Raw genomic sequence first — 25,645 nt, forward strand, 5'->3', positions numbered from 1 at the left:
GATATTATGATTAGAAAAGAGCTTCCCTTTCATGTACATTCACGAACATTTTATTCCAGTATTTTATACCATCGTTTAAAATGTTTTAACGTTTTCCAAAAACCAACATTCGTTTTTAGATGATGATGTGAAATAAGAATTTAATCTCTATCCCCCAAATAGTTAACTAATTAAGATTAACTTATGTGATATTCCAGAGTTGTGAAAATCAGAAAAGGTCCAGAACAGTATTAACAGAAATATAATGCTAGCTACATGTGTAATTTAAAATTGGATTGTAGTCACATTTAAAAAGTAAAAAGAAGTGAAATTAATTTTAATAATGAAGTGTACCTAATATAGTCAAAATATTATCGTTTCCATGTGTAGTCAACATCAACCAGGACCTCAGTAAGTGCAAGTCTCAATTAACTGTGATGGTTTATAGTATTTGGCTTTTTTATATATAAAATAAAACACAAGAAAACAAAATTTCAGCAGAGATTTATTCATGGCAGGAAAGAAAGAAAGGGGGAAGAAGGGAAGAACTAAATCAGGAACCCATCTTGGAATACTTATATTCATCCTAATCTTATCCACCCAGATTTATATGTGTCTACACGCTATTCACAATGGTGATCCTTAGATAATCGAAGATCATGAATCTTGAAAAACAGCCTATTAATTTCACCCTACTTCACAATTGTTTAAAGTTTCTTAACAACAAGAGCTAAAAACAGAAAAGTTTCTCATTGCCCCTTGGTTAAAGAGAACATTAAAGTAACCAGGAGTTTTCATTCCGCACGTGTGCCAGCCCATCAGGGATGTGCTCTAACTAGCTTAGCTCATTTGAGAGTCTAGCCGTTGGGTGTTACACTAGGGAGTCTAGCTGTTGGGTGTCTACACTAGGTACTCTGGGTACAGCAGGCAACAACCTGTTTATTTCCAAGTATCTTCCCGTGGACAGTTGGGGCTACTGGTATAGGAGGAATTTTTCCAGGGGCTCCGGCAGGTACAGTTTGTGGATGGTCTGATGACAGGTGCGACCCAAGCACTTCCGGACACACAGGCGGCACAGCTGGGAAAGAGCAGGCGGGCCTGAGGGAGGAATTAAAACACGCGGTCACAGAGGCGGTGTCAGGAGATGTGCTGGGGCCCGAGAGTTGGGCCACAGGGACCTCCTGGCTCTAGCTGCCCATGCGGCGGTGCTGGCTGGGTCCCCACTCACGCTCGGCGGGGCCCTCCATTCTCGCAAGGATCCCAGCTCAGCAGAGGATCTGGAGAAAGGATCCAACTCACTTAGACCCCATTATACCCTGAACCTCAATCTCATGGGGTCTCATGGAGTCATCGTGCCCAACCAAGGCTTTGAGTCCCGAAGGAAAGCAAACTAACCAGTGTCCAAAATATGGTTGAATAGGCTGACTGAGCATTTGGCTGGGATCCTTGTCACACAGGGGCATTTGTAATAATGCCCCATTATTTCCTTACCTGACTGTATCAATAAAGATCGATGCAAGTAGATCTATGTGATTACTGGACTATACAAAGTTTTCCTTTTCAAGAAAATCCTATTGTCACAGCGTCTAGCACCCCGTGAGAAATGGTGACGACACAGGCACATAAATAGCTGGATGACACTTGGATTGATATTGCCAAGGAGCATCCATGTGACAGAACGCTACCTGGAGGAGCAGACCATTGCCCTTCGTTAAAATCTTGGGAAGCAAGAATGCAAAGTTGTCTCTCCTGTCACACAACTAAAGCTCCTCAGAGTGACCTCTGACATAGCTGCTGTTCATCCTTCTAGAGCAAGCAGCTGTATTTATGAAGACAGAGACAGAGGAACTTGTTTAGAAGAAATATGAATCCTGGACCTGGAAACATCTTTGATGGAAGGAAACAAGAAATGTGACAACTGCTATAAACCATATTCTCAGCTAATAGTTGTTAAGTGTCCCATATTTCCAAACTGGGAGCTGGTAAGGAAGGTCCTAATTCTTCCAGTAGAGGTTCAAATCAAAGAACAATCATTAATGACACAGACTACTGGAAATAATCTAGACCCATCTTACTCAAAGTGTGACTGGCAGCATCAGTTTCACCTGGGAGCCTGGTGGCCGTGCAGCGTCTGGGACCCCACCCCAGAGCTCCTGAATCAGAATCTGCATTTTAAGGAGATCCCCAGGTGATTCATATACACATTGAAGCTTAAGAAGCACTGGTCTGGAGAGTATTCCTAAAACTATTGAACCAAACATCCCACTTGAAAGGTATACAAGACATGGGGGCACTTTCACAAAATGGAACTGGTGAGTGAAATTAAACTCTTCCTCACTAGAAATTGTTTCAGAAGATTCAGGATTGGGGCATCAAAACATTAAGAGTGCACATTGGAAACTTATGGTTACGAAAGGGGAAGAAAGGGAGGGATAAATTAGGACTGTGGGGTTAACAGATACACACTACTATATATAAAACACATAAACTACAAGGACCTACTATATAGCACAGGGACCTACACTCAATATTTTGTAATAACCTATAAGGGAAAAGAATCTGAAAAAGAATAGATATATACACATACACACAAATAATACTTATATATACATACACACACACATATATATCTGAATCACTGTGCTGTATACCTGAAACTAACATGACATTATAAATCAAGTATACTCCAATAATAAAAAAAAAAAAAGAGTGCAAGTTGGAATCCTATTTCTTGGTTAGCATCCTAGACCTACTTTTTAGTAGCCGTGTAACCTTCTGAAAGCCCATCTCTTCATGCTCCTCTTTTCCCGCTTGCAGCTGGGATAGCACCGGTTACTATAAAGTTCTCATGGCTTTAAAGTTTTGAGAATTCAGTGAGATGAATCTATGTTTCAGACCTAGCTCAGTGTCTGACACGTGGAAAGCTGAATAATTATTATTACTTTAATAGTCTCCCGAGCATACAGACGCTCAGAATAGGCTCAGATAGTGTCCTCTTTCTGTAGGGACACAGCACGGTTCTCTTTAGAATCTGGGACATGAAGCCTTGTAGACGCCACCTTCCCTCCTCTAGCATCTAGAGATGCATTAGCCCATGTGGACACGGGCGTGGGACAATGCGGAGCGCAAACCCACCTACTCGCTGAGCTGGAGAACAGGCAAACAAGTTCACCGTTTAGTCCAGTTTCTGAAAGACACACTCTGTGTCCACCCGACCATCTCTACTCAAGTATTTTTCATTTTCCCTGAATTGCCTCCAAATATTACAAAGCAGAGTTTTGGTCTGCTCAATCACGTGCTTATGCCAGGATAGACAAGACAGCCCAGCCCTTTCACCAAAGTCCTCTGATTATTTTCTTGTTAATGCAAATACAAAGCAACATACCAGTGGTATGTAAATGTCCCTTTGTTATAAGTGAAGACGCCCAGCAGACAAAATCCCATCTCTGAGATGCTAGGACTTGCCCCCTCCCACGTGCCACTCCCAATTAAAAAGACGAAAAGGAAAGGGTAAGAGAGTCTAGAGGGGAGACCGGAAGGAGTGAGGGCAAATGTGCCTGTGGAAGAGAAACGGACGCCCAGCCCTTCCTTACCTTCCCGGAGCAGGAGCGCCTGCTCCACGCCGCTTTTCAGAGCTGCCAGATCAAGCGCACTTTTGCCCTGAGCGTTTCTGCACTTGAGGTTAGCCCCATAGTCTATCAGCAGGTGGATGATTTCCACACTGTTCTGCTTCGCGGCGGCATGGAGGGGGGTGTCCAGCCACTGGCCGTGGTCAACATTGGCTCCTTAACAAAGCAGATGACCACAATTCAACACCCAAGGTTAATGGAGAAACACTACGAGCCTGCAATGTGCTAGCCGTCGATAAAGACATCTTAAACGCCACGACGTAGCTGACAAATCTTTGAAAATGTATGACTGAAGCTCAGACCCGCAGCAATGCCTACTGTTTCCAAATACTCTGATGAGAAAAGTACCTAATAAAGATATTTTTCGTCATTTTAAATGCTTTACTTGCCTTCCCACAGGAACTGTGTGACAGACAAAATTAAATCTTTGCAGCTCCTTTTACATAGAGTTAGTTTGTTTTTTGGCAAAGGACACAGCTAGGTTTATTTGGTATTTACATTATTCTGGGCTCGAAAAAAAAGTTTTCTGAATTCCTATAGGGAGTGGTAAATGATAGGGGATAAAAAAAGACAAAAAAAATCTTAGAGACAAAAATTCTTATTTAAAGGTTCTTAATACAATCTCGACCTTTATGTCAGTGGCTAAGTTTGGGGAATCTTTAACCAAATAATAGTTTCAAGACCTTTTACTTTTCCCTGGACTCTCAGTTTCTGTATATGCCTTTGAGAATTAAAAAACTAATTTAGCAGGGTTGATCTAAAGTACTCTATGACAGATGTCTGCTGTTTTTACTAGCCAGCATCTTCCTGGTAACCACACCTAGATTTCCCTCTGGGGAACCATCTCCCGTGATTCCCAGCTCATGTGTTTCCAGTGAAGCCCAACAACTGCAGTGTAGACTGAAATCTAGGCCTAAGCCAATCTGCGTATTGTATTCCCTTGGCCACCATGATTGGTTCAGAAATGGGCATGTGACTTAAAAGGAGCCAGTGAAATACAATTGGTTGTTTTCCCCGAGGATTTATGGGAAAGAGACTCTTGCTCTCCTCTTCAGACCACCAAGGAGAACCATACCAGGTAAATGGAGCCAATATCAAAAGAAGCAGAACTGAGAACTACAGACACTCATCTCTGAAGCTGTTTTAACCATTCAGATATCAAATGCTGTCAGAATTTTGTCCAGCCTGACAAGAACTTCGCCTCTGAAGCCATGGAAAACCAACGAGGTTAACTGGTTCTTCTCATGAAAAGACTTCTGGAAGTTACCTAATTCTAGAAGCTTCTTCACACAGTCTAGCCTCTGATAGGTGCAAGCCACATACAGGGGAGTTCCAAGGTGAGGCACTTCCTGGTCAATGTTAACGTTATTTGCCAGCAGAATCTCCATGCATTCTCTATTACCTGGTGGAACACAAGATAACCTCACTCAAGTAAGGGAAATATTAACTATTCACAGAATTATAAGACTGCTTATCTGGAATGGGCTTTAGAAACAACCTAGATTTTTTTTTCAGCAGAAAAAAATTTGGGAGGTGGGGGAAATCTTAGAAATCTCCAAAATAAAAAGATTAGAAAGAAGAGCATGCCCATGCACCGCCCCCCGCCCCACTGAAATTCTTCCCTGCAGCCTTGAGGTACCTCCAACCAAACGAAGCGTTCCAAGGAACACAGCTGAAATCACTCTCTATAATAAGTCACCGGATTACAGGCAGAGGCTACAAGACCCAGGGGGATAAATGACTCATGCTATTATTACCCTGAAAAGCCAGTGCTCAAATCCAAGGCCCAGCCCTGATCCATCCACCTCCATTACAAATCTCTCCTTCTCTTCCTCGCCCATGCATGTAAGATTGGGTGGATGGTCACGCCATGCACCTCCTTATTTTGGTCAACTTGTAAGACTCCTGTGAGAATTAATAAAAAGCCTCAAGTATAGAATCTATTTAACTGCACTCTCAAGTTTAGTGGCCAACAAGAACTAGATAAGTAAGCATTCTCCTTGGAGAGTTCACCCAGTGAAGAGACAGACATGATTAATTTGCAGCATATGAATGATTTGTTTGGGAGCAAATGCTTCTGAGGTATTGATGGGAGTTTTATAAAGAGTTGGTTCTTTTTTGAAGGTTTAAATGTTTCCTAAAAAAAACAAAATCTTATCATCACTGATCAGCTTAACCAACCTTTTCTTTAGAGATGACACCAAAATAAGCTTCATCTCAAGCCTGCTTGATTCATCACAAATTCTGAATTAAGCATTATTATGCATTAAAATCTACAAATAAGGCTTCCGTGAACTCCAACTATTTTACTATTGTTCACATAAGTAAATTTTATACCTCAATTATAGCATTAATCTGTCAAAGTATTGACTAAGACTGACCCCGCTTGTTCCTAGAGGTTTAAAGCTGTAAGAATCCAGAAATAATATCTAATCAGGACCTAAAACTGCCTGGTAAATTCAGTGTATCTAATAAACATTTAAAAACATAATTCCTGTCCTTTTTTTTTTTCCAGAAGAAACTGAGCCTAGCTTGAGTTAAATTTAAGTGTTCTCAGGAAGTTTTTAAAAAATGAATATATAAAAGTCAAATGATTGGCACTAATATAATGGTATCTAAAATAATGAATTTGCTATTCATCCTTCCACTCTGTGGACATTGGTCCCTCACATGTTTTTATGATACAGAAAAAAATATGTAGAGACACACGAATTCATCTGTTTATGATAAGCATGTATATACTGGAGGTATATAGATACCAAACACTCCATATATAACCATCCAAGCACTGCAGAATTACTTAATTCAAACCATTACCAACGTTCATCCATTTTTAAGTGTTTGGATGGAAATACAGATAATAGATTAATTTTTACTTCAATATCTTAAAAATTTTAAACACTTTTATACCATTTCCAAAGTAGACTATTTCCCTACAACTTAAAGGACTTACTTGAAGTTTGGGAAATAATCAGCATCAATTATTAATTAATAAATGTTTGTTAAATATGTATAGGACATCAAAACCATAGATACATTGAGATTTGGGGGTTTGTATCATTTATAGTAATCCACTGCAAAAAAAAAAAATTACCAAGTGACATGTTTAACAACCTGGAACAAATCTTTCACTATTGCCTTTTGAAATAAAGACTTTAATTCTCATTATACCAGCGAAGATCACTGTTCTACAGTGTTCTAACTTCTCCACGGTATTTCTTTTTTTTAATTAAAAAAAAATTTTTTTTTTATTTTGGCCGTGCTATGCAGTTTGCAGGATCTCAGTTCCCTGACCAGGGATTGAACCTGGGCCACAGCAGTGAAAGCCCGGAATCCTAACCACCAGACCACCAGGGAACTCCCTCCACTGTATTTCTGATCTCAATATAAGAGAATAACTCCACCGCTGGGTAACACAGAAATGTTGCTCTTTGGGTGTGACCTTTGACAAATGGCGTTGGCCTTTCAATGGCTCTTCTTGTTCATGTCTAGTCTATGCATACAGTTTTAAAATTCCTTAATTTTACTCTTTTCCATCATTTCAAAAGCAACTGAGAACACAGAAATCTAGAATCCACCTCAAGGTTTCCAATGCCATGGTTTTTACAGTTGAAACTTTTTTTCAGTAACTAATGACCTTGAGAGCTATCAGCTCATCTAGAGTATATTGCTTGTTGTGGACAGTTACCTTTAAGCCTCCATTAGAGACACTATCGGTCTGGGCTTTCAGACACTTTCATCACTTGTTTTATGGTCGTGGTTGATGTTTTATGGGCTTTGGGGCATGAACTGTTCTTTTCTAGTAAGGACAGAGACGTAAACACAGTACAGCTCGTGGAAGTTACCCCTGCACTCCTGACTCCACCAGCTGCTGCCCAAACACCAGCAAGGAGCCTCAAGCAAGGCCTGTTGGGAGACTGAGCCCAGGAAAGAGGACATCTGAGGCAGACAGCCATTCCCTGGTTCTAAGAAGAGCTGTGTCATGCCCCAGTGGTATTTCCTAAAGATTTAGGTATATTCAAGTTACTGCTGTGGGATTTCTAAGCCACACCTAGTCTACTGGTGAAGAAGATTTGGGCGATCCTTGCAAAGTAAACACTCTATGACTGATTCATGCAGATTGGAGGGAGCCCACCAATGTTCTGTGTGCGACGTGATGCCTCGTTTACCTCTCTTCACTGCCTCGTGGATGGGTGAAGCCAGGTGCACCTCGAGCTGGGCCTTGGCTCCAAACTCCAGCAGCACGTTGACGCACGCAGCGCTGCCACTGCAGCAAGCATTGAAGAGGGGCGTGGCTCCGTGAACTGTCACCCCATTGACCTAACGATGGGCAAAGAGAGAACCAGAGGGTTTGCTATTTCTTTCTCACCATCTCCAAGTGTGCATTCCTATGTATCTGCCTGGAGAAACTTCCCATGCCGGTGAATGAACGAGGGAACTCCACATCCTTACAGTATTGTGGGGGTTTTTTTAGGTACCAGTAACCTATCAACTCTCACCTATAAATATCAACAGTAGCCAAATGGGGCCAATGGGGCAGTTTTTAAGATGTACTCAGGGGTATTCTAGAGCTTCCTAGGAGCCACCAGAACATGGTCTCTGGAACAATTAGCTTGCGTTCAAATCCCAGCTCTCTCTCCTTTATGTGCTCAGAGATCCGGTTGGGATACTAACTTTCTGTGCCTGGGTTTCCTTATCTGTAAAATGAGGACCATAAAAGAATCGACCTCAGGAGGTTATCGGGCGGATGAGGTGAGTTACTATCTGGTAAACACCTAGAACGTTGCCTGGTGCCCAGTAAGCATTCAAGAGACATTTGCAACAATTATCTCCATGATCTCCATTTTCCATTCATACGGAGCCGACTCCCCGTCCCAATCATGAACAAACATGTCAGGAGCAAAAAGTACTGGAGAAACCATCTAGCCACAAATTTCCTTTCTGGTCTACTACCATCCGCAGAAACTGCATATGCCAAAAGGGAATCCTAAAGAGATCATGACCAGGTGAAATACACAAAGGAAATAGACATCAACATGGGGTCTCCAACCACCCTCAGTGCCTTCTAGGGATCTGAGGGGCAGGTGAGAACCAGCACAGCTGGGAGGCATCTTTGAGTATTAGCAACAGATTGAAAAGAACATCCTGGAACCAAGGCATTCTGGTGGGGAGGCTCCGGCAGGATTGAATGTAGGACAACGAAGGTTTGATGTCAAGCCATTCTGCCTCAACAACTAAGGACATATGCCTGTGATTATCAGGATGTTAAATTTTCTTGTTTCAGAAACAAGATCTTTCCCCACGATGCCAGGATGGCCCCCATTCAATTGGAAAGTTAAAGATGAGATGCTAAGATGGCAGAGATGGACAGGGACAAATATGTGTAAATTCATAAACTCTAAGGATTTCTAGGATGTTGTGATTAATTAGATGGGGAGACGGAAGAAACGGGATGATTCCAGGCTTGGGGCTGGGGAAACCAGGAATATGTTTCACCTGGTCTCTGAGGCTGGGAATCCAAGAGAGGAGCCGCTCCCAGAGGGAAGAACATGATAAGCACAGTTTCAGATGTACTGAGTTTGAGGCACCCACGGGACTGCCAGTTTTGAGGAATTTTCTACTGATTGATCAACTTTCTCTTATTCCTTCTCTCACTCTAATTTGAATGTTAAATAGTATTATATTTAGTGACTGTTCCCTCATAAGATTGCCAAAGACAAGGGACCACGTTGTACTCTTTGTCCCCCACAGAACCTCCCAGAGGCTCCTCTGTTTCCCACCTGTGACTCCAGTCACCTAGCTTCAAAGGAAATGGCCACCACCAAACTTTGCCCTCAAAGAAGCACTACCTAATGAAAATACGTGACCGCTATGGCATCGGGAAAATCGCTTTGCCCAAGGAAGACTTTTATATTCAGTTCTACACATAGAAACCCAACTTCCATATAAAATGCAAAGAAAAATCTTCGTCAGGCACTTAAAAACATTACAGCTCATGAAACAAAGAATACAAGGACTGAGTTCAAAAACGAAAGTAACATCAAAACAATATCTGGTGACTAAATATTAGTCCTTGAGGTTTTCAGAAGTATTAATTTCAGAATTCTATGCTGATATCTGTACTACATACAGCAGCTCAGTCACTCCTTGAAAAGGAGAGAATTTAAAAATAAGATAAAGTTCATTGTGTAGTGTTTTTCCAATGTATTATTTATTACAAGCTCATTTAGTTTGATAATTTTGCTCAACAAAAATCGTTGTGGGTGTAGCGTGTTGAATTAAGAGTGGTTTCTGATTGCTGTTCTTTTTATTTTTTTTCATATTTTTTTAAATTTAATTAAATTTTTTTGGCCGGTGCTGCGCAGCGTGCAGAACCTTCCCCGCCCAGGGGTGGAACCCGTGCCCCCTTCAGTGGAAGCACGGAGTCCTAACCACTGGTCCACCAGGGAAGTCCCCTGTTGTTCTTTTTAAATGTGTTCTTTTAAATGTTTTAAAATAAATTTTCCAAGATCAGTTTTCAAATTACTTTAGCTCAAGCTGTTTTTTTTTCAAGTTAGTATCACAGTTCTGAACGAATTCCGTAAATTACCTTATCTGAACGTTGGCACAAGGATATAGAGGCTGAAGAGAGGGGTAACCAGCAGTATCTTCCCGACCATCCAAGAATATGGGCGCCGATGGGGCCACGCCTGCGCACCCCACCGCGGGTAACAGCCTGGAAGTTGATGGGTCTTTAGATGTTAGCGGTTGCACCTGGGCAGCCAGACCCGCGGGCGGGGATGGTACTCACGTGGGCGCCGTTCTCCAATAGGGCCTTAGCGCAGGCCACGTGGCCTCCCAGGCACGCCTCGTGGAGAGAAGAGACCCGGTTAATTGTTACCAGGTTCACATTGACGCCCTACGATTTGGAGAGAAGTGGATTAAAGGCTGCATCAGCAATAAGAATAAACGGCAAGGTTGTCGGACGTGTTTGTGAAGTGTTCGCGGCCTGCGGGTACCACCTAGAGACGAGTAGAGGCCATGACTAGGGGAATCCAAACATAGCTGGGAGCCTCGGACTCATTGATTCAGCAAAAGCTCGTTCAGTATCCTGGGCCAGGCGATGTGCCAGCACCTGGGGCTTCAAAGCTTATGACATGGGTCTCTCTCCTCTAAGAGTTTAGTGGGGAGACAGAAATGGTGGCGGGAAGTGGGGTGGGGTACGGTGGGGAGGAACCCAGCCAGAATACTGCCATACTGGAAGCATGTTCACATTTTAATTGGGGACATAGGGTATCCTTGAATCTGCCTTGGGGAGTAAGAGAAAACTTTGCAAATGAGGTAGTATTTAGCTACGGCTTGAAGCATAAAAAATTTCAAACTAGGAAGGCAAAAAAAAAAAAAAAGGAATTCCCTTAAGGGGGAACAGGATATGCAAATGTAGGACGCAGAGGAGGGAACAGGATATGCAAATGTGGGACGCAGAGGAGGGAACAGATTATGCAAATGTAGGACGCAGAGGAGGGAACAGGATATGCAAATGTGGGACGCAGAGGAGGGAACAGGATATGCAAATGTGGGACGCAGAGGAGGGCGAGGCAGGGCGCGTAGGTGGATAGTTGCTATATCTCTGGATCAGAAAGAGCCCACACGTGACAGAGGCGGAGGAAAAAAGGGGAAGTGGGGGGAGGGGGAAGATGAAAGGGGACGGTAAGCTAGAGCCAGATCGTGAAAGGCCTTGGTTTCCGAACGGGGGTGGAGGTGGGGTGCATGTGTTATAGGGAATGAGGCGCCTTTCAAGTCTGTTAGTCCGTAGAAGGTCTGGAGCTAATACATAGGACGTTTTCGGAAAAGCACACTGGTAGCACCATGGAGGGCTGCTCGGAGAGGTGGGGATGTGACACTGGAGAAAGGAGCGTCATGAAGACACGGCGATGAGTCAGGCACAGGCTGATATAGGTGTGAACAGCAGTGGGTATGGGGAGCGGGTGACAGAGTCCAGGGTTGGGGGTGTTAGAAGTGCATGTGGCACAGAAGGATGACGCCCAGGCTCAAGAGTAGAAAGTAAAATAGATGGTGCTCCTAGGGTTCCTGTGCCTGAGTAGCCGTGATGCTGACTGCCAGACCTCCACCGCCTGCCGAGCTCTCCGCAGGACCAGGGTCTGGAGCCGGGGGCTCCTCCTAACGCTCCTCTTTTCCCCAGATCCGAGCGTCTCCGCCCAGTCCTACCACACTTGCCCTCCCCGTCGTGCCGTGCTGCACGTTCCTCGCCTTGGAGTCCACTTGACAGATGCCGGGCTCAGCCTAGCTGCCGGCCAACTGCATGCCCTGACTCTACAACTTGGCCCTTACCGCTTGCCCCCATGATCACCACTTTCTATCTGTGAAAGGATTTAGGTTCTGCCAGGACCCAGCCGAGCTCTGCTTTTGATTCTCTGCCTCGTAACTGACCAGCTGAAACGCTCCAAAACCTAGTGCAAGACCCTGGACCCCAAGCCCCAACCTAAGTTCCCAACCCCTCCCACCAGACCTCCATGGTGCTGGCTGCATCCCTCCTGTGGCCAGCAGCTGGGACTGCCCACTATTGCCAGTCCCATCGGCATCTTAGGGCCTGTCTGTGCCCCCTTGGTCCTGTCCATGTTTATGTCCTGAATATGACGTCATTACTCCAGAGCCGTGCCGTATATGTACAATTGGATATCTAATACAAGGGGGTTTCTTTTCCTTTTCCCATATATAATTTCATTTTAAGAAAATAAAGAAAAAATAAGAGCATTTAAAAAAATAGTCCACAAGGAATTCCCTGGCGGTCCAGTGGTTCGGACTTGGCGCTTTCACTGCCGAGGGCCCGGGGTTCAATCCCTGGTCCGGGAACTAAGGTCCTGCAAGCCCCGCGGCGTGGCCAAAAAAAAAAAAAAGTCCACAAGGTGGCAGCAGTGTGCTAAAAAAAAAACATTGATCCGATGCAAACTCTCAAGAACCCCTGGAATTGTACAAATGTAATGCTGGACAGGCCTGAAAGATCAGCTAGAGTGACTCACTGTCATTGCGGGTGAGAACATGGAGGAGCAGAGAATTCCAATTATTAAGATTTGAGGTTCCCCTGCTGTCGGTGACAGCCAGCGTGATCGTCAGAAGCTCCCAGCCCTTGGTTTAATGTTTTGCTCACAGCACACCACACTGTCTACACGTAAAATAGACTAGAAAATAAAGTAGAATAATCCATTTTTTACCAGTGTGTAAGGGTAAAAAAGTGGGGATGTACTAAGAAAAGGCTGAAGAATTCTCCATGAAGAATGTACTTTACACGTTGAAGGACACTATAGAAGCCAACATGCTTATAAAATACAGTTAAAAATAAAGAAGTGCTAAAAGCAATGTGATATCCTGGACTGGATCCTGGAAGAGAAAAAGGACCCTAGTGGGAAGATTGGTGTCGTCTCAGTAGTCTGTAGTTTAGTTAATGGTGTTGTACCAACGTTAATTTCTTATTTTTGACTAAAGTACCACGGTTATGTATGATATTAACACGAGGGGAAGTTGGGTGAAGGGTATGCTGGAACTCTGTGTACTGTCTTTGCAACTCTTCTTTAAAAGTATTATAAAATTTAAAATTTAAAATACTAATAAAAGTATTGAGGTCGGGGGCCAAGAAGAAGGAGCTGAACGCAAGACTTTTCACTGTGTACCTTTTTCTGTCATTTTAATTTGGAAACTATGTGAATATGTCACATATTAAAAATAATCAAATCAAATAACAGTTTAAGTGCTTAAAGACAGAGGAGGAGGAGGTCAGAGGAGGAGGGAAATAGATGAGGGAGATTAAGAGGTACAAACTTTTGGTTGCAAAACAAATGAGTCGCGGGCATGAAATATACAGTGTGGGGAATATAGTCAATAACTATGTAATCTCTTTGGTGACAGATAGTAACTAGACCTATCATGGTGATTATTTTGAAATGTATAGAAATATCGAATCACTATGTTGTATAACAGGAACTAACGTAGTGTTGTAGGTCAGTTATACTTCAGAAGCAAACTCATAGAAAAAGAGATCAGATTTGTGGTTACCAGAGGTCGGGGGGGGCGGGCAGTGGGGAGAACGAATTGGATGGAGGGAGTCAAAAGGTACAAACTTCCAGTAGACGATATTAGGGATGTAATACAGCATGATACAGCATGATAGATATAATTAACACGGCTGTATGTTATATATGAAAGTTAAGAGAGTAAATCCTGAGAGTTCTAATCACAAGGAAAAAATTTTTTCGATTTCTTTACTGTTATATATATACGAGACAATGGATGGTCACTAAGCTTATTGTGATAATCCTCCCATGATGTATGTAAGTCAAATCATTATGCTGTACACCTTAAACTTATACAGTGCCGTAGGCCAATTATATCTCAATAAAACTGGAAGGAAAAAAATCAAACCAAATAAAATTTTAAGTGCTTACAAATAAATAAGCAAGTGATAAAATCAAGTGCAAAGTCCATTTGATTATTACTGGCAGTACTGTTTTCCTTTTGCCTCTACTTTTCTAAGAAGTAACACAACTCATAAAGGAGAAAGAAAGAAGAGGCACACACACACACACACACACAGAGAAAAAGAGCAGTGTGTCCAGCTGTTTAAATTTAAAATAAGGAAGCCAGGTTTGGTGGTAGCTAGGATGTGGAAAAAAAGATCTAATGACTTACCTCCTCTGTACACACGTAGACTCTAAAACAAAGTAAATGGACTGTGTACACTTTCATTCACCTCACAAATATTTACTAGGCCTCTAGTCGTTATTCATGGTGCTAGGGATACAGTCATAAGTAAAAATAAATTAGCTTTAATAACTAAGACTTGAAGAAATCTTCCCAAAGGAGTAAGATTTACCCATTTGTCAACCTATTTCCATGTTTGCTTTTGGAACAGCAGATCATCAGGGTAGGCAGCCTCTAAGATGGTTCCCAGTGATCAAGATGGCTCCGGACTCCTGGTATTGGCTCACTGGTGTAATCCCCTCCCCTTGGGTATGGGCGGGATTTACTGACTCCCATCTAATGAATAGAATAGGGCAGAAGCAATCAGATGTCACCTTGGAGGCAGGTTAGGTACTGAGACTTCCTTCTTAGGCCCTTTCTCATGCTGTCTGTGGGCAGAAAACCGGCCAGCTCCGCAAGGAGGGAGAGGCAGGAGGGACAAATAGCGAGTTGGGAGAGGATGCATCCGCGTAGAATGGCTGTGCTGGGACCCAGATGGGGCCAGCAAGACCCCTGCGGCAGTCAAAGCTGATCAAGAATGACGCTTGATTATAGCACAAGCACCAAGGATCAAGGCTTTCGTTTACTCACCTGTGCAATCAAAGTTTTCAGGGCCAGTAGGCGTCCCTGAGCTGCCGCTTCATGAAGTGGAGACCGATCGGCCCAGCAATCTGAAACACACATCAAGCTCAGAGTCAAGGTCAGGAGTCTTCTCCCTCCTGCTTGTTCATGTGCCCACCCACTGTGAGAGGAGGTCTGGCGGAAGGGGAGAGGAGCTGGCACCACGCCTCAGGTTCTCCGGTCAGCCACTCTCAGGGTGACCAGCCACTGAGGATACAGTCCATGGGCGTGGACAGGGAGCACGGAGCATCTCTCTGGCTTTGGGGGGCAGTTTTCATAAGGAATACATTCCGTTCAAATAAATACTGCCCAGTGATTGAATCCGATAACTCCGAATAGGCAAAATGAAGGGCAAAGCTGGTCCATGAACTTCCCCACTTTCTTCTTTCCCCTGCCTCTCCCCCTTCACCCCTACCCTAAGACATCCTATGTGCCAGGAAGGAGACCCTAAGGGGTCAGGGAAAATGGTTTTGTTCGAAATCCCCTAGATAATTCTTTGATTTTGGTAATGAAGCCGATCTGTTATCATAATGCAGAATATTGTTTTTCAGATGACATAATCCTCCAAGAGTTTTTGGTGGGCAGTTTGAACGTGTTGGCTAAGCACGGGGCCAGTCCTGCCTCAACCACTATCTCTGCCAAAATGGGCAAGTTACTGAAATCATTTGAACCTCACTTTCCTGATCTGTAAAGTGGGGGAATAGTAATCTAGTACTTAGCAGGTTCTTTGGTCTCTAAGTAGGCCAATAAAGTATATCCATGATGTTAGGTGCTCAAGAAAAGTTATGATTAATAAGCACACATGGTAGGGTAGCGCTCTAAGGAACAGCCTTAGAACTGCCTTACAAATGTATTTTTCTTGTAATTGCTTGTCAGGAAACAAGACTAACAAGCTTAAGTGTGCATTTGAGAAGTAAGCTTCTATTAAACATGCTGAAGGGCAATCATTTGTTTTGGAAGAAAACCTACACTGGTTTGCAAAATTGGGGCATTCTTCAAATTATAACTGTGCTCTTCATACGTTGACGAGCACGTCATACAGTTTGGGTTTAACACAAAAGGCCCATCTTATCACCTTTTTCTAGGTGATCCGGATGGTGCTAAGAATTCAGGCTTTCCCATACCTACGACCTTGACAAAAACAATCCCAACAAATATGGAATTATGTAAACTTGAAGTAGTGTGTCCTCACTCACACTGATCAAGAATGACGCTTGAATTGAATTATGTAAACTTGAAGTAGTGTGTCCTCAAGGAGAGACTGAAATTTTCCAATGGATGAGAACCAGGGCTCTAAACATTTCCATAAAACCTCTTCTTACATTGAAACTCAATTTTTATCTTCTCTAACCCTCTGGGTTTTGAAAAAGGAGAAAGCTAGAATGAACTCTACAGGGTTGGATTGAAATTGGAACAATTAGAGCAACTGGTATGAAAATGTGGTTTTCAATATATGTGTGTATATGGAAAGATGGTGCCTACAGAAATATCTATGGGCTGAAGGTGGGATCTGGTGACCCATCTGGTTCTCTCTCTACAGATATATCTATATATCTCTACCTATAGACAGATATATAGATATATCTAGATAGATAGAATAGCACTGTATACTGAGAAAACCTAAGCCAGGGCTGCTTGGAGAAATGGCTGGTTCCAAGGCTGAAATGCCAGGAAAAATGTAAGATGGGCCGCAAACATCTTGCCAGAAAGTAAGGAAGTGCTCAATGAACGATGGGAAATGTCAAAAAGTACAGAAGCTGCCTTGAAGGGGCTTCCACTGGCCAAATACGGGACGATTTGAGCATGAAAATAAATCATGATTATACCCTAGCAAATAAAACAGGAATCTATAAGGCCTCACTGATACAAATGAGTATATAAACAGGGAGAAGAGAAAGCTCTTCCTCATAGTAGAACACCAATTTTAGACACATAGGAGAAATAATAGAATCGGCCTCAAATTATCTCCCCACAAAATAATTACATAGTTATCAAGGGAACAGGGGTAATTGTACAGTGGAACAAAATGGTAGGCACCACCTTACCCCGGGGATCAAAATGAACCTCAGAAGCGATGGAACCAATTGGCACAGTGTGCCATCTGTTGGAACACAATGAGCCACATCACACACTACTGGAGGGAACGCAGTGAAAAGAACACAGCGTTGCTTGGAATATTCCTGCTCAAAATGCATAGCCTGAATCTAATCGTGAGGACACCTCAAACCAACTCAAACTGAGGGATGTTCTCAAAACTAATTGCCCTGTAACCAGGTTGAAGGAGGCTGACGAGACACAACATCTAAAGGCAACATGCGCCCGGATTGGATCCTTTTGCTATCAAGGATGTTAACCGGACAGCTGGATAAACATGAATGGAGTCTGGGCAAAGAGAATTGGGAATTCTTTGTACCACTTTAGTTCCAAAATAAAAAGTGTCTATCTATCTATCTATATCTACCTATATCTATCCATCTATTAATCTATCAATCAATCTATCTATCTATCTATCTAATCACTGGTGAATTGCATACTTCTGATAGGTAGAATGCTTTTTCTAGTAAGAAAAACAGACAACAATTTTAACCTGAAAATATATTGCGTTTGTATGTCCACTTGTTCCTGAGTCAGTTAAAAGCTGATGAGTGGAGGATTTTTCAACCTCTTTGGACATTGATCATTTGCATAAGCTAGGAATAATGAGATAACTACGCCTAGAATCCTCAGTGGTCAGCCTTGGTTTTCTTCGACTACATCTCCATCCCATTCAATATGAAGTGTGCGTCAGACGTGTCGCCCTCTCGCCTCACCAGGCTTGGAGAGGGATAACAAGCACCGAGTTTGGAAGGACGGTCTTCCCCCGTGGATGGCAACTCAGCGCCCTGACCAACCGAAGAAGCAAACCCACAGCTGTGGCTTTGTTATTCTTTTGTTTTAACAATAGCCAGTCAACCGAGTCACCTGAAGGTACTCTAAGTATTTGCTTCAAACCAGGATTTAAATGGCAACTTTTGCTATTATTAACTTAGAACAGCAACGTGAAATGGCTTTATTATTTCTAAAACTTGCCTCCAAGCGGGCCGCGGTGTCCCCTTTCCTGCTGGGAAGCAGGCACCTTAACCACGATTTCCTCCTGTTTCTAGTAACTTTCTGTTACCCCTCAGCCCCCTAAGACCCACGCCATCCGTACACACGGCCTGGACAGATCTCTCAAACATCACGCTGATGAAGGCGGCCCTACACAGAAGAGGATGTGCCACATGACGCCATCTCCATAAAGCACAAAAGGGCCCGACTCACTTCGGGCGTTAGGAGTCAAAAGTACCATGAGAAGGGGCAGGGACTGACTGGAGGTGGGTGGGGTGAGGGTCATGCTGATAACGGGCAGTTTCTTGTTCTTGGGAGCTGGCACCCCATGGTGAAAACTCACCCAGCTGTCCGCTTTGGGGTTTGTGCACTTATCTGTATTTATGGCATACTTCAAGAAAGAGATTTCAAGACCACCAGTCTACTGGTCAGTCCGCTTTAAAACTGTCATCTCTGCTCCTCTGCCCACTCTCAGGGCAGGGGCTGGCCCCCTCTCCGACCGAGGAAGGGCAGCATGTTCTCACTTCCTTCTTGAGGTGCCAACAGCCCCTCTGGTGCCGTGGGGGTGGGGAGAAGCGAGAGGGATGGGGAGATGTCTCCCTAGCGGCCTGGAAGAGAAGACCAGTCCTGTGCACTCGGCCTCAACTGCATGTCTCACACCCAGTGCCTTTCCTACGCACTGGCACTTGGTCACCTCTCCTAGTGTCGCCCATCAAGGCAGCATCCTCTGATGCCCCCAACTCCCACCCCAGGCTTCCGAGGCCGAGGCAAGCGTGCAGGCCATCTTCTGATCCAGGGAGGAAGAGGGAAAGGTGGGTGGTCCTGGGCTTCTGTCTCCTCGCCACTGCTTTCCAGTTCTCTTTCTCCCTATTTGAGGAGTCAGTTTGAGAACACACCCCGTTCTGGTTTTAAGAACTACTGGTTTTTCTATCCTGCCCATCCTCCTGGTAGGTTGACTTGTGGGGGGGGGGTGCCTTCCTACATCCCCCTTATCTCTGTAAATAATATGAAATAAATCAATTGGATCGCCTTAAATGTGGAAGTCATTTCGGTTTCCCAACTGGAAACAAAGCCGCTCTCCTGGAAGTCACCTTTCCGGTCACTCTGTTTTCCAGCACTTGCTTCAAAGGACCTTGAAGGGTTTTCACACAAAACGCTTTTCCAGAAACTCTGCCACGGTGGGCTCTTCTGTTTTTCTATTCTGATTCCCAACACACAGCCTCTTGCTCTTATCATTCTTGTTTTGCAAATTGGAGCTAATTGCGAGAAATTGAGGATAAAAGTTATTTGGCGGCTAGGGAGTTTTTCCATTCCTTTCAGGAAATATGTATCTAAGATCTCCAAATAAATGAATGCTGAAGTAGCAATCAATCCTTCGCGTCTATTTTGAGTTATTTGGCACGCTGCCTGTGTCACAGGGCTGCAGGCACATTTTGAAGATTGTTTACTGTACAAATATGTTTACTTGTTCCTGATGCGGTGTATGGAAAATGTTCAAGTACATTTTCATTCCCCCCTTTGACTTTTTCTCAGAATGTGATTTATATCTCTAGTTCTCAGGCTCTCTGAATAACAATTTCACGACAATGTCTAAAACCATAGATTTCAGTAACAAAATGGGTTCAGATGGAATATGGTTGTCCGAGCTCCAAGAATTCAAGATAAAAATCAATTATTATTTTCAATTTTTTTTTTTTTTTGCAAATTTTACCCTTCCTAATTCCAACAAGTATTTGAGACGACTGGTTTATTTATTTATTTTTTTAACTGCCTGACTGGTTATTATCTCCAGCGCCCATGAAACAATCTTTATTCTCTTTATTCAAGTTCCAAAATCATATGAAGGAATATCTTCTCCTGTAGCACTTATCAAAAAAAAATAGAAAATTCAAATTTGAACCAAAATATAGGCAAGAGCCTAACAGAATTAATGATATCTTAGGTAAAATAAAGGTAAGTGGAAAAAAAACGTATTACAAGAAATTTCCCAAGGTATCAAAAGTATTATAATACAATTGCGTTAAAACGCGTACCCTCTACAACACTCAGCTCTGGCCAGGAGATGAACTACAGTCAATGAACATCTCTTTGTAATGTGTTAGAAAGAAGCTTCCTTTGAACCCACTAGGAGCTGGAGAGCTGAGCTGAAGATGACAGGTCGGGTGGCAGAGCCCCTGCTGAGTGCCGTGTGTCCCAACTTGGGAAAGCCAGCAGGCACCTGTGATAGATATATAACCACTCAGAGGATGGGTGGACCAAGGCTCGAGGAGACAAGCACCAACACTGAACAAGGCGAGGTGGAGGACCGGGCAGGAATGGACCAAAGGCGGGGAAAAAAACTGTTGACATGGGAAGGATAGAGAAAAGGAGTCAGGATGGTGAGTCAGGCAGAGGCGTGGCCAGCAAATCAAGGTCAGTCCTTTGAATTTAGAAAAACAAGGACAACTGATTTTAGGCAAAACACTTAGAATAGAACTCATTTTTTTAAAGGGTACAATAACTCCACAGTCTCTTACCTGCAATTGTAAATTTCCCCCAGTTCTGAAAACCAAGTTGGAAACAAGCTCCTTTGGCAGCAGAACACGGTCAGGGCTCAGGTTTAGCAAACTATTATTTTTAATTTGTATTTTCACTTAGTGTGAATATTGATATTTTTCACTATAGAAATATCAAAACGTTTGATTACGGGAGGAAGCTCCAGGTCCTGCTGGGAGCGCCGCGTAATATACAGTATACACGCTGCGTAATCATTCTAGTATCCCCCAGACTCCTGAATCCTAAAACATGTCTGGCCCAAGGGTTGTCAATAAGAGATTATCAACCTGCATCTACACTTTATTTTTATCAAGTTTGATGACCAAGTCACTGTACTGAATATACTTCAGTTCTGGCCAAATTAGCAAAGGTTGAAAAATCATACCCCACGTCTCTCGGGAGACACAGTGCCTGCAGAAATATCTATGGCCTGAAGGCGGGGGCCAGTGATGCATCTGGAGCTGTAGATATAAGAATATCAAGGGCCAATGACAACGTTTCAAACTTAAAAATAAATATATATTATTGACAAATTACACAAAGAAGCCGGAAAAAACTAAGTACAGCCAACCAAACATAGCTGAACTCAATTCTGATGAGTTACTTACAAAAGTAATAGTTTAAACCACAAAGAAAGTATCGAATGATGTACTCCAGAATACGAAAAAAAACTTTCCAAAAAATTTTACAGCCAAAAAAAAAAAAGATATTTAATGAGGGATGTGATGCTAGGTGCAGCTTCTAAAAGAAAAGTGCCAGGACCTATGACAGGCTAAACTCTGCCCTGGCCGAGTTTTTTACTACCTCCCCTTGTTTTTGACAACACTGATGATAGTTTACAGGAACAGAATATGCTATTGGACTCAAGAAAGTTCTGAGATTTTAGTAAATCGATGAGCTGACTTACTGATTAAATGTCACATATTTTCCCAACAAACATTTGTCTGACCAACAAGCAGCAAAGGTAATTTCTGGTTTGAGTTGAACACTTAGACAAAATTTTGTTCTTGGTTTTTAAAATGTCTAGCTATAAATATATATATATATATATATGTATATATGTATATATATATATATATATATATATATATATATAGTATCTGACTGTTATCAGTGTCAAAAGAAAAAGCGCTGTTGGAATCATGTAAAAACCACTGTTTCTGGCGTATTGTTGCCTACATTATTACAGAAAGCCTTATTTACCAAATCTGGATATACTCTCTATTATATATGTGTGTGGGTGTGTCAGTGGTGTGTAGACGTATACGCAGCCATCCTCACACACATACACATGTATATAGGAAGGAAATTAAACTGAGAAATTAACAGGCACTATTCACCCCACTGCTTCTTGTTAGTGATCACTGAAAAACACGTTTTTGACTTTAGAACACCATGCCATTTGCAATAGAACACCATGCCATTTGCAAAGTAAATGAATATTATCCTAGGAGCTTCAACAAGATATCTGAGCTAAAAAATGAGTACGCTCTATTTATGAGAATTGTATTATGGCTCCAGGTTTTGACTCTTATAAAACTTTCTTAAGAGTACTTCGTTAAGGACCACAAGGGCAGAAATAATGCACACGAGCACCAGGAGAAAACGTTTTGAACACACTCTTGCTGATGTTGACTGTCGGACTTTACTAATTTAAGCCATGAGGATGATGTATCTATGAGAACATCAAAACTGTGATGGAAACGTCTAGAAAGCCCCTGCCCCAATTTACAAATTAAATTAGAAAACAGCTTTTCAGATTATGCTTAACTTGAAATTAAGGTTACTTTAAGTTTTTTTTTTAAAGCAAGTCAAAGCGACATACCTCCCTGAAACGTGTGACAAATATAATCCCCAAAAGAAATCTCTTTCCACACTCCGAGCCTTCTGCCACTTCCCGAAACTTCGAGATTCTTCTCATTTTCCCCTGTTAATTGAAACATGCTGATGTTTTGTCTTTGGAGGTCTTATCTCTTCGGATAAGACTGCTGTTCCCTAGTGTCCTTAAAGTTGTCTGGTGTATTGGAATCACATAACATAAGTCTATTTTGAAAGAGAATTCAGGGTGCAAGGTGAAATGGATACTAGATAAAGAATGAGGTAACCCTGGAACCCCTGCGAACACTAAAAATACACGGGGAAATTCGGAACTCTGTTTATGAATAAATACTCCTCTATCCAGTGGCAGCCCCAGCAGTAACCATGATATCTGATTTATTTACTTTCGAAGCCTCTCCCTACAATTAACGTGAATCATTTCTTGAAAGAAATGGAGACTGAATCCTACACAGCAGGAGACTTTAAAACGTTTGGACCAAAGGTTGGCATTTCATATTACAATAACCTTTGTTTGCTGTGCTTTGCATGGTGCTGGGCATAAATGGATTCAGTGAAGGGTTTTTTCCTGACAGTGACAAGTGGCTAAGCAATTCGAATTGCAAATGACAGCACACACACACACACACATATACACACACACACACACACACACACACATATATATATAGCATATATATTGCTGCTTTAAATCAAATTTATTGGCCATTCCATTTCCTGGGGAAAACAGTTTTGTTAGAATGCACTGTTAACATTTGATTACAAATATTCAAGAAGATAATCCTATAAAGTAATTCTTTTGTTAGTAGAAATGAGTTTTCCCAAAATACTCTTAGAAAGCCACTAGTCTATTCACTTCTTAAATAATAACTGCTAATGAAACTACTAATTTGCAGAAAAGAAAGCTGAAAATCCTTCACAAATTGGTGCAGTCAACACCATTTGCTACTTTAAATAATAATTTTTTAAAACTACCCACTCAAAGCCAAAGTTTAAATAAAATCTGCCTTCTAGAAATATTATTCATATGAATTATCTAGGAGGTTTCTTTTAAAGTATTGGGAACAAACTCATGTATTTTTACCTGAAATTTCACCATAGATCTCTTCTGCTATCCTAGCCGCTTCTTTTCTATTTCCTTTGACGATATAGAAATGGGTTAGGAGCGCCAAGAACACTTTAATTAAAAGCTTGAAGAAAAAAAAAGTAGCAAACATTGTAATAAAAATGTTTTTAAAGCCAAAGGAAACAGGACTGTCCTCCATTTTGGCTCACACTCTGTATAGGTTCTTGGGACTGCAAAATTTCACTGAGTTATAATCGGTATCATATGACATCTATTTTAAACCTTCTAGCTCTCTGTGCTCCTGTTACGGAGAACTGAGTCTGTAGATTCTAAGCTAGCTGTGATTTGGCGACTGCATGCACTGACATTCATGGCAATGTTAAATGAACTAAAGAAACTTCCTTCAAACCAGAAACACCCAATAGTTCTAGACCTACATTCCTCAGTGTTGTTTAACAAACAGGATTCATGTCCAAAACGTTTTTATTCCTAAATCCCAGTTTTTGCTACATTATATTGGAAGGCAGGATTGGAAAGATAGAACAAACCTTTCAGATCCCATGGGGACGAAGCAAGTTATTTGAAGCTCATGAAAAGAAGTACTAATACATTCTATGCTCTTGGTGGGAAGTACCAGCCCCTGGAACGTTTCATTTTCTCTGCATTCTGAGGTTTATGGGAGATGAAGCCCAAATCTAAAATATGACCAGTTAAGAAAGATTATTTACTCTAAGGCAGTATTTAATAAAAGGCCCAGCTTGATTTAATTTTTTTCTTTTGGCTGCACCCCACGGCATGTGGGATCTTAGTTCTCCAACCAGGGATTGAACCCGTGCCCCCTGCAGTGAAAGTGTGGAGTCTTGACCACTGGACCGCCAGGGAAGCCCCTAAAAGGCCCAGCTTGGAGGTCTCTCCAGACTGGAAGCATTAGACCACTGGCTGTAATAGTTTCATCCATGACAAAGCCCTCCGGCAACATTCCTGGTCTTTTACTTCCCATTGTAGGTGTCAGTAAAGGTGGTGCCTCGTTCTGGAAAATGTGGGCTATAGTCGATCATGGAGGACTTGCAATGAAATGGATGAAGATGATCTAGGTTCTGGGTGAGGTACCCAAAGATTCTGTGAATCAGTACCTTCCCTCGCTGCACAATATTCTCTTGTAACCCTGATTCTTTGACATGCATCAGCTGGCCAATACTGGTAAAACGGATTTATGTGTAATTTTCCTCACCTGGGAAAAATAGATGAGGAAACTCTAGGTCTCCTGTTTCATTCTTGGCTGTATTAGATTTTCTAAATTTCTACAACCTATTGGAAAAGACAAGCCCAAATAAAATTATACGAGACGACTAAATCAATCTTATTTAATAAATGCTTGATGCAAAAATACGGGAGTTTCTCCTAGCACTCAGGCAAAATAGAAGGACTCCCTATGTAAGAACCGTCTCCCTGTACTCTGTGAAAAGGGTAAGGCATGAGAATCAGCCTTGAGTCACAACATACAACATACCCATTTCTGTGTATCACCACGCCATCACGAGCTTGTGCGGTTTCCATTCTCAAGGACATATATTAACATATAAGGTTACTTTACCAAGCTTAGATTACCTGGTAATTACCTGCCAATGTATGAAAATACATCAACACAGGTATTTCAGTTCTTTTCATGTCTCTTTCTCCAATTGTTCTGTAAGAAGGTGATCATTTACTCATGTCAGCCCAGTGGTGTATCTAGTATTACGTAACACTATTCAATCTTGTTTTCGCCCTAATTTTCATTTAAAACCTGGCTGTTCTTTTTGTTTTACGTACCAGAAAAGCTGGCCATGAGAAGCTCGACTTTTGTACTATTTCAGAGAGACCATCTTTAGCACGTTTGAGCACTACATTTGAGATGGGCATAAAAGGCTACTGAAGTAAGGAGTTAACTCATGGTATCTTTTAAGGAGGCGAAACCATCTAGAGCTCCAGGGTTTCTCAGCCTTGGCACTACGGCATTTTGGGCCAGATAGTTCTGTGGTGTGGGGGGCAGTCCAAAAGCATCATAGGATATTTAACAGCATCCCACTTGATGCCAGTGCCCCACCCCTATCCAGCTGGAACAAACAAATGTCTCCAGGCACTGCCAGATGTCCCCCAGGGGGCAAAATCACCACTG

General features: G+C 42.3%; 1 protein-coding gene across 3 annotated transcripts; it reads right to left on the minus strand.

Moving 5' to 3' along the window:
- Positions 1-466: 466 nt before the first annotated feature.
- On the minus strand, positions 467-23,718 carry ASB11 (ankyrin repeat and SOCS box containing 11). 3 transcript variants are annotated; one of them, XM_036839062.1, is made up of 7 exons: positions 23,506-23,718; positions 14,934-15,013; positions 10,399-10,506; positions 7,778-7,928; positions 4,876-5,010; positions 3,573-3,764; positions 467-1,077 (listed from the first exon to the last, which is right to left on the minus strand). In XM_036839062.1, exons 1-7 carry the CDS (start codon positions 23,684-23,686, stop codon positions 953-955), a joined length of 972 nt encoding a protein of 323 aa, XP_036694957.1. In that variant the 5' UTR covers positions 23,687-23,718; the 3' UTR covers positions 467-952. The 3 variants fall into 3 exon arrangements, with proteins under 3 accessions (XP_036694957.1, XP_036694958.1, XP_036694959.1); XM_036839063.1 differs by lacking the exon at positions 23,506-23,718 and adding an exon at positions 22,411-22,605; XM_036839064.1 differs by lacking the exon at positions 23,506-23,718 and adding an exon at positions 20,971-21,042.
- Between the last annotated feature and the right edge of the window lie 1,927 nt (positions 23,719-25,645).

Source organism: Balaenoptera musculus, chromosome X (genome assembly GCF_009873245.2).
Source record: "Balaenoptera musculus isolate JJ_BM4_2016_0621 chromosome X, mBalMus1.pri.v3, whole genome shotgun sequence".
NCBI lineage: Eukaryota > Metazoa > Chordata > Mammalia > Artiodactyla > Balaenopteridae > Balaenoptera > Balaenoptera musculus.

Excerpts from the sequence above, each read along its gene's own strand:
- ASB11 (XM_036839062.1), bottom strand. The coding sequence starts at position 23,686 with ATGGAGGACAGTCCTGTTTCCTTTGGCTTTAAAAACATTTTTATTACA. Across the intron at positions 15,014-23,505 it reads GATCTATGGTGAAATTTCAG|ATTGCTGGGCCGATCGGTCT; the intron begins GTAAAAATACAT and ends TGTGTGTTTCAG. Across the intron at positions 1,078-3,572 it reads GGCGCTCCTGCTCCGGGAAG|GCCCGCCTGCTCTTTCCCAG; the intron begins GTAAGGAAGGGC and ends TTCCTCCCTCAG.